The sequence below is a fragment of the Meles meles genome, chromosome 19, assembly GCF_922984935.1.
Source record: "Meles meles chromosome 19, mMelMel3.1 paternal haplotype, whole genome shotgun sequence".
Taxonomy (NCBI): domain Eukaryota; kingdom Metazoa; phylum Chordata; class Mammalia; order Carnivora; family Mustelidae; genus Meles; species Meles meles.
Window position 1 is genome coordinate 35828690 of NC_060084.1, and position 9764 is coordinate 35838453.

Below are 9764 nucleotides of genomic sequence, written 5' to 3' on the forward strand. Positions count from 1 at the left end.
ATCTTTTTAAAAAAATGTCTATCCTCCACTATTAGTTAATTCCTCTATAATCTTGGTGTAGAAAAAGGCTTTCTGTTACTTAAAATACAGAAGCAGTAAAAGAAAAGACTGATAAATTTCACTACATTAAATTCTTAGATAATAAAAAATCCTATAAATAAAAGTTTGTCAAAAAGAAACTGGGTGAAAATACTCAATATAACCACATAAAAAGGACAATATTTTTTATATTTAAACAGCTCTTAAAATTTGAGGGACAAAAGGTTTTCTGGTTGTGGCACCGTGTGGTGAGGAGCTCTTGTCTGCATTGGTAGCCATGCAGTCCAAGGGCCTTCTGCAGTCTCTGCAGGTCCTTGGACAAAAGCAGATGGCCACAGCTCTGGTTGCAGATGGGGCAGCAGCCTATCCAGGTGAATGGGCAGCCCCTGGAGATGATCCAGCAGTGCACACAGCAGTACAAGCTACTGGAATCTGTTCTGCTTCTGGGCAGGGAATGATTTCTTGGGGTGGGCATCTGAGTCTGTGTGAAGGGTGGTGGTCACATGACCCAGATTTGCACAATCTGCTAGCATAACTCCAAAGCCCTGGGATCCTTATTATCAGAAATACATTGATGAGACTTCCAAGAAGGAGCTCAAAGCCATTTTCATTCAGTATGACCAAACTCTGCTGGGGGGTAGCTGATCCCTGTCTCAGTAACTTCAAAAGGTTTGGGGGCGGGGCGCCTGGGTGGCTCAGTGGGTTGAAGCCTCTGCCTTCGGCTCAGGTCATGGTCTCCGGGTCGTGGGATTGAGCCCCGCATCGGGCTGTCTGCTTGGCGGGGAACCTGCTTCCTCCTCTTTGCCTGCCTCTCTGCCTACTTGTAATCTCTGTCTATCAAATAAATAAATTAAATCTTAAAAAAAAAAAAAAGTTTGGGGCAGCTGGGTGGCTCAGTGGGTTAAGCCGCTGCCTTCAGCTCAGGTCATGATCTCAGGTCCTGGGATCGAGTCCCACATCGGGCTCTCTGCTCAGCGGAGAGCCTGCTTCCCTTCCTCTCTCTCTGCCTGCCTCTCTTGTGATTTCTCTCTGTCAAATAAATAAATAAAATCTTTAAAAAAAAAAAAGTTTGGGGGCCCTGGTGCTCATACTTGCTACCAGAAATTCTATTGATATAAAGTCTGTTGTGAAGCCTAGAGTTCACCTTGATAATAAACAGTGGTTTTGAGATTTTCAAAACAAAAAATTTGAGGACAAAGTTACAAAAGTCTGATATAATGGGAATCAGATATGAAGAGACAACTCACAAAAAAATAAGACATAGTAATGGCCTAAAATATATGGAAAAAATGTTCAAATTTACTCATAATTAAAGAAATGCAAATGAAAATAATACCTATCAATGGCAAAAGCTTTAAAATATGACAATATACTTGTTGGTGAAGCTGTGGAGAAATGGCACTCTCATACATTGCTGGTGAAAATGTGAATTGTTATAGCCTTCCAAAGGGAAATGTGGCAATACTTAAAAATATTGTATATGGGGGCACCTGGGTGGCTCAGTGGGTTAATCCTCTGCCTTCAGCTCAGGTCATGGTTTCAGGGTCCTGGGATTGAGCCTCGCATTGGGCTCTCTGCTCAGCAGGGAGCCTGCTTCCCCCAACCTCTCTGCCTGTTTCTCTGCCTACTTGTGATCTCTCTCTCTCTCTCAAATAAAGAAAATCTTTTAAAAAAATGCTATATATATATTTATTTACTTTTTGACCCAGCAAAACCATTTCTGGGACTCTGCCATTTAGATACACTCTAACAGTATAAAAATACATACACACAGATATTCACTGCGGCAGTGTAATGCAATGTAATTGCGAAATATTAGAAACTGTTTAAATGTCCATACATAGAAAAGTGATTAAAATATGATATATCCATTCAGTAGAGTAATGGAGCTGTGTTGAAAAAGAAAGAATGAGAATGGTCTGTATCAACAAATATGGAATGTTTCTGAGATAATATACTGTTAAATGACAAAAGTAAAGCACAAGAGTATAGTATATGGTCTTCTGTGTAAGATAGAAAGAGATAAGAGACAGTACACGTGTATCTGCTTGTTTTTGTAGAATCAATATTGGGAGGATAAACTGGAAGCCAAAGTGATTATTGGTAATCTACAGGGGGTAGGTGGGAAAGGAGTGCAAGAAAGTGAGGATATGGGAACTAGTGAGGAAGGAGTGACATTAGAGGGGTTGGGGAAGAAAAGAACTGTATTCCAAGTTGTTTCGGAAAATAATATCTTGATTGGATACTGTAATGGTAAAGATTAAAAGAATTGCACATTAATGCTGTAATATAGTCAGTAAATATATTTGTCACAAGGGCATAGATTAACAATTCTGTGTATACTCTAACTGAACAAATAGGCAAATATGTTTTAGACAATAAAAACTGGGTTTTTCACAAATAGAGAAAGAAGAAGGCTAAAATGAACTCTGGTGGGTTGGTTTGGAATCTGAGATATCATTATATATATATGTTTCTTAGCTGTTTCCACTGAGAGTGACTAATGAACAAACCTAGGATCCAGTTTTTTTACTTCTGATTCTCCATTTCTTGGAGAAGTGGTTGGTAAAGGTGCCTGGAACATCTTGATGTATGCCAGGTAACAAAATGCTTAAAGAAAAAAAATGGGGGGATAGTGTGAAAGAACTTGAGAACCATACTGAAAGAGTTCTAATGGCCAGATATGGAGCAATTTTAGCAAAAGAAATAATGAAATCATTGGATTATAATCCATGGAATAATAAATATCTATGAGTCCATACTGATATAGATATAAATGGGGAAATGAACAGTTTTCACTTATAGTAAATTCCAGTTAATAACCTTGGAAGGCTGGATGGTTTGAGGGAAGTAGAAAATAAGCATTAGCTAAACATTGTAATAATCGATTCAATAACCAATCGATTCTAAAATTTGTGAGTGAAAATTTGAGGAAAAGTATAGATTCAAAGTATGTTCTCCAAGATCTTCATTAATCACAAAGGCAAAGATAGTAATTTTAATGGGATAAAGCCTGCCAAAATTTATCTTAGTCAGTGATCAAGGTGAACATCACAATAACAAAACATACATCTTGAAATCCATGATAAAGGATGCATCATTTCTTTGTATTCTTGCCAAAAATGTATAACCTTAGTCCAATCATTAGAAAACATTAGCCAAATCCAAATGAAATGTATTTGACAAGGTAAAGCAATCAGTACTCTTCAAGAGTCAAGGTCATGAAAATTAGAGAATACCAAGGCATTGTCAGAGATTGGAGGAAACTAAGGAAATGTGACAACTAAATAAAATGTGGAAATTTTTTTCCTTTACAATGGCCTGTACTTGCTTAGTGAAATCTGTTTCTTTGTTTTCTCTTTGAACATTAAAGGCATGCTTTAAAATGTCATACTTTTTTCTTAAAATGTCTCTGTTTCAGATTGTTCCATTATTTGTATGTAGTTCTGAGATATGAATTCTGTTAACGTGCCCCTTCACCACTGTGGTTTTTTGTTAGTGTTTCCTACTTTTTTGCACTTGGGAAATTCTCTTTTGCTTTTGGATTTAGCTCTGTATTAAAACAAGTTTTGTTTTTTGGTTATATCTCAAGTAGTGTGTTGGAAGTGGAAGAGGTGGCTTCTTGCATTAATTAAACCTACTAATATAATAGTATATAATGGGAGACCTCTCTCCCTATTCCTGTTCCCTTTATGAATAATAGGGTAATTGCTTTCAGTGACTTAGGGGCTAAAATAAAGCTGCTCACCTTCCTAATATTTATCTTACAATTGCAATATATATATATATATATATATATATATATTTTTTTTTGTAACAATATATTATGGTTGAGGTCAGAATTTTTTTTTTCTGCTTTTGTAAAGAAGATTATCAACTTATTTGAAATAGTTTAGAACTCAAGTGATGGTAGAAAGAAATAGAATTATTTTCCACTTTATTGTCTTGGAAGCATAGGGGAGGAAAAAGGCAGAAAAGTTACTATTGGAGTAATATATACTTATAAGGGGCTGGAATTAAAGCTGCTGAAAAGAAAAACTTCCCCTTCCTACCCCAAGATTGCTCCCAAACATTGTCCAGATTGGAACTTTGCTGAATTAATCCCTCTCTCTATCTCTCTCCCTCTCCTTTTTAACCTTTGGTAGGTTTAGGGCACATGTTTGTTATGGTTGTATTTTTTAAAAAGTCCACTGGGCAGTGGACCCTAGGGCCATTAGAATACGTGAATGCCAGGAGAAAATGGAAAACAGTTCTTTCACATACCTGAAATATTATTTTCATTCATTTCCACCAAAATTAACTATGAAGCCCAAAAATAGGCAAAAGAAGAAAAATTCCATAGTAAATAAGGATTTAGAAAATATAAAGAACTTGTGAAGTAGCAGTCATTCAGATCATATGAAATGGGGGAAAGGAAAACCTATGAATACTTCTGTCAGAAAACATCAGAAGCAGGTATTTATCAACCCATTATGGGAGAAATTTTTTCCAAGGATTAATTTGATCTGAGATCTTAATTTGATAGTACTGAAAAAATTGTGTGGCAGGCCTAAGTTCCTAGATTTAAAAGCAGAACTCATATTTTAGTTCAGAAGTATTTCTTTTATGATGATGCTTATAAAACCACTGGAAATCGTATTCCTACTATAAATCATCTGCCTGATATAAACTGATGGCAGCAGAACACAGTGATGAAAACATGTATCCTTCAGATGAAATTGCTGATATTTGACTAGTTGAGACTTGACCATGATTGATAAAGTTGATGTCAGGTCTATTTTCAGTTGTGTTGTTTAGTATTCATAATGATATTATGGTCTTCAGTTTTCTTCAATGGCTGAATTTTTATTATTTATTTCCTCCGCAGAAGTGAACAATACCATATCTTTGAAAGATTTGCGAATACTATTTTTATATGAATTTAAACTAGGACACAGTGCAGCCACAGCAAGTAGAAACATCAATTCTGTCTTTGGAAAAGGCTCTGTTAGTGAAAGGACTACCCGTTGGTGGTTCGAAAAATTTCGTTCTGGGGATCTGAGTCTGAAAAATGAGCCTCGAGGGAGACCCAAATCTGTTTTAAATGAAGATCAATTGAGAGCCATGGTGGAAGCTAACCCCAAAACAGCAATTCGAGGCCTCGCAGCAGACTTAGGAGTTTCTGCTACAACAATTTCTCGACACCTGGCTGCAATAGGAAAGGTGAAAAAGTTGGACAAATGGGTAGGTAACACCAACTGATGGATGATCACAAACTGAAATGATTAGAGATGTGCTCATACCTTAAGATTTGAAAGAGCAGAGACCTATTTTGGAGAATATCATAAACTTTGACAAAAAATGAAAGTGGTCTGGATGATGGTTGGATGTTGGAGAAGTTACCAAGTGTGTTAAAACCATCATTGCAACCAAAAAGAAGGTTCTGGTAACTGTATGGTGGTCTGCAAAGAGAGTATTCCATTACTTTTAACTCAGGCAAAACTAACAGTAGCATCTTATTGTAAAGAAGTTGAAATTATGTATCATTTGTCATCATTTGAAACTCCAAGAAAGAGCATTCTCTAATAGAGAACAGTAATGGAAGGATTTGAATAAATTTTAACAATGCTGAATTTTAAATATATTTCGAGAAATTTATCATTGGGGGAAAGCAGTTAATGCTAATGTATTTTGGTTGAATAAAACTTTTCTTTTTCTGAAAAAAACATTTTCATTTTTATATAAAGGTAGTTTCATATGGCTTAACTTAATACCTTCCCAGACCCTGGAAGAACATGAAGACTGAAAGATACCTAATATACTGGAAAACTACAAGCTGCCTCTGAGTTTTGAGCTTCTTCATTGGAGGAATGTGGAACAACCCAGAGTATATGTGTGTGTGTGTGAAAGATGCTTAGGACTCAGCCATGCAAAAATCGGGGTAAAGAGGGTTTTAGGGGGATAAGCAAAAGCTCTTAGGCTTTCAGAAGATATTTTTTTTTTTAAGATTTTATTTATTTATTTGACAGACAGAGATCACAAGCAGGCAGAGAGAGAGGAGACAGCAGGTTCCCCTTGGAGCAGAGAGCCCGATGTGGGGCTCGATCCCAGGACCCTGGGATCATGACCTGAGCCGAAGGCAGAGGCTTTAACCCACTGAGCCACCCAGGCACCCCCGGAAGATATTTTTTGAATAAAGAATTGACAGCATGTTTCTGATACAAGAGCCGTGCACACAGTAGACATGGCATACTGGTGCTTTTGAGTGATAATACTTATTCTGTCACACAAAGCCAGTCCTTCATCCATGATTCTTTATTAAAAAAAAAAAAAAAAAAGGTAAGTAGCCTATCAGAGACCATAATTAATGGCCTCTTTATGATTATGTAGCTAGATTGCAGTTACTTCTGGCATTCATGGATTAAGTTGGGTTAAAGATATTGGGATGATTCTCTTCCTGCTTCTCTCCCTTCTGATGATCTACTATGTCTAATCTGTGAAGGATAGCTAAGGAATCCTAAAAGCTAAGAGGTGAGAAAATCATCTGGAATGGATTTTACTTGAGAGGCATAGAGGGAAGGAGGGAGGGCAAGGAATGGAGGGAAAGATGGAGGGAATGGAATGGAAATCCCCTAAAGTAGAATTTGACTGTGAGCCAAAGAATTAAAGACCACGGAATGCATTATTGCAAATTAAAAAAAAAAAAAATCTCCCTTCCTTTGGGTAGAAGCAGACCAAGTACTATGACACAAGGCTTTGTGAGCAGAGTGTTTCTGTCTTTCAGCTCTAATTTACTCCCCTGGCTGGGTGCCCTGGTCTGGAGTCACCTGCTGATTTTACTGCTCCATTCTTGGGTTGTCAAGGAATCTAGTCAATGTTTTTGTGAATTCCTTCTCAAGAACGAAGAATGAATCAAGAATGAAGCCTGAGACTTAGCTCAGACTGATAGGGTAACAAGGCTTAAACCAGAGGTGTGGGAAGGACTTTCTATGAAAGTCAGCAAGCAGAAGGGTCATGTCAAATGGTCACAGAAGGTTGGCCAATGTGGAAGAAAGTGGTGTTGTATAGTTACTTTGTCTGGGTAGTAGTTGCTTTGTGGCCATCCATCCTTTCCTCACTTCTCAGACCTCTCGTTAGACTTCCAGAGCTAGATGATGGACTTTGGTCTAAAATAGTCAGCAGTAGGGCGCCTGGGTGGCTCAGTGGGTTAAAGCCTCTGCCTTCAGCTCGGGTCATGATCCCAGCATCCTGGGATCGAGCCCCACATCAGGCTCTCTGCTCAGCAGGGAGCCTGCTTCCTCCTTTCTCTCTGCCTGCTTCTCTGCCTACTTGTGATCTCTGTCTGTCAAATAAATAAAATCTTAAAAAAAAAAAAAAGTCAGCAGATATCCCTGTTCACTCCAAATGAGTAGTTTCTTCCAAGAAGAACCAGTGAAATGTGATGAGAGGGAAAGGAGCAGTTATAGGATGTTGAATTATCCTATCAATTATCCTTACCCCCTCCAACAAGGGGTGTAGACTTGAGAGGCAGAAATGAACCCTTTTTCATTGTGAGCAAACACACAGAATGAGTTGTGCCTGAACTACTATTAGTGTATTTTGGTTGTGAGATAGTAAATACCCTTTTAGCACTCCAAAAACAAAGCTTTCAAAAGCTCCTTGGTTGAGTATTGAAAGAAAGGAGTGGAGGTGGAGATTGCTACATCTCATCTTCCCACCATGTCCCTGAGGTAGCTTGGGTCCTGACTGCAAAAGGTGTAAGAAGTGGCAGGGCACCTGGGTGACTCAGTGAGTTAAGTCTCTGCTTTTGGCTCAGGTCATGATCCTAGGGTCCTGGGATGGAGCCTCAAGTCAGGCTCTCTGCTCCGCGGGGAGCCCTGCGTCCCTCTCTGCCCTTCTGTCTCTCTGCCTACTTGTGATCTCTGTCTGTCAAATAAATTAACGACAACCAAAATAAGGAGTAAGTAGTGGCTTTCAGGGGCACCTGGCTGGTCAGTCAGTAAAGCATGCAACTCTTGATCTTGTTGTAATAAGTTAGAGCCCCATAATGGGGTAGAGTTTACTTAAAAACAAAAAAACAACAAAAAAAGTGACTTTGAATTTTGGTTTATTATATACATAATAGCTGTTATTAAAGAACTTCCTGCCTTGGTCTAATTGCTTAAGTCCACTTTAATGGTATGCGTGAAAGATCTTGGGCACAGAGATAGCGTCCAAAGCCAGTGGAAAGTGGACTCTTCTAGGACCTGTCAGTGCGTTGGACTCTTCCTCTTTCTGTTGGTGCTTTTGCCACAGTAGCCCCCTTTCACTTCTTTGACCTCAGTTAATTTGTTCATGCTGCTTTCTGGTCTTCATGTCATTAACTCTGCCTGTCACACACATTTCCTCCAGGACATCTTACCTGATTACTCCACCCCACTGTAGGTCAGGTACCCTTGCCATGGCCTTAGGACTCCAGGATGGTTCCTTCATAACTGTAATCACAGTAGTTATATGTTTATTTGTGTGATAGTATGTGTTTGTCATCTTCTGTGCTAGATTATAAAATTCACAACAGCAGGGACTTTTTTGCTCACAAGATCATACCCCTATCAAGAGCACAAGGTCCAGCACATGGTAAGTACCTAATAAATGTTTGTTAAATGAATGAATAAGTGTTAGGGCCAGTCTCATCCACTTTGTAGAAAACCCTTGTTTTGGTATCAGTTTAAGTAAGGAATATGTTTATAGCAGATCATTGAAAACCTAACGAACAGTGGCTTAAATAAGTAGGTTTTGTTTACTGTAACTTACAAAAATTTTCAAACATACAAAATACCCAAATTTTACAGGGAACACCTGTATGCCAATCACCTAGATTGTACCATTTGACATTTTACTCTGCTTTATCACTTATCTACTCATGTAGCTATCCTTTTTAAAAATGCATTGTAATGTAAAGTAGTAGGCATTAGCACATTTCACCCTAAATACTTCAGCATACCTATCATTACCTAGAGTTCAGTATTGCCTTAAGGCTCTTGTTCTTGTAAATTTAAATTCGATAAAATGTCCAAATGTTAATTGTACTGTTTAGTATGTTTTGATAAATGCAAATATTTGTGTAACACAAACCCCCTATAAGATATAGACTATTATTGTCAGCCCAGAAAGTTCTTTCATACCTTTTCATTTTATCCCCACTCTTACCCCTAAAGGCAAACACTGCTCTGATTTTTTTCTACCATGAAATAGTTTTGGCTGTTCTAGAACCATACGTAAATGGAATTGTATAGTATGTGCTCTTTTGTGTAAGGCTTCTTTTACTAAGCATCATGTTTTTTAAATTAATCCATTTTGTTGTATGTACCAATATTTCATTCCTTTTAAAAGCTGACTAGTATTCCATGAAATGAATATAACAATTTTTCTATTAACCTGTTTGATACATTTGTGGAATTTTTTTTCACAGTTTGAGCTTATTATAAATAAAGTTGTTGTGAATATTCTTGCACAAGTCTTTTTGTGGATATTTGTTTTCATTTCTCTTGGATAAATACCTAAGACTGTCAACACCGGGTCATAGGCTATGTGTATATTTTAGTTTTCTAGACCTTTCTCTAAAGAGATTACACCATTTTATACCTGCTCCCCCCAGCATTTGATGTTATTCTTCTTATCTATTCTGGTGGGGGTAGAACTGTGTCTTATTTTGAACTATTTTCCCTCTTTCACATTATAAGGAATCTAGGCAAACAGGCTGTAAC

At 37.8% G+C, this 9764-nt stretch overlaps 1 protein-coding gene and 1 pseudogene across 1 annotated transcript in view; both read left to right on the plus strand.

Annotated features, from left to right (window-relative positions):
- The window catches only part of C19H16orf87 (chromosome 19 C16orf87 homolog), a 54729-nt gene extending 48661 nt beyond the window's left edge, over positions 1–6068 (plus strand). The window contains exons 5-6 of the mRNA XM_045986740.1: positions 4907–5262; positions 5801–6068. Of these exons, the coding sequence (XP_045842696.1) occupies positions 4907–5262; positions 5801–5824 (380 nt within the window). The 3' untranslated portion in view covers positions 5825–6068. The remainder of the gene's footprint in view (positions 1–4906; positions 5263–5800) is intronic.
- On the plus strand, positions 317–2136 carry LOC123931170 (annotated as a pseudogene).
- Positions 6069–9764: the final 3696 nt, after the last annotated feature.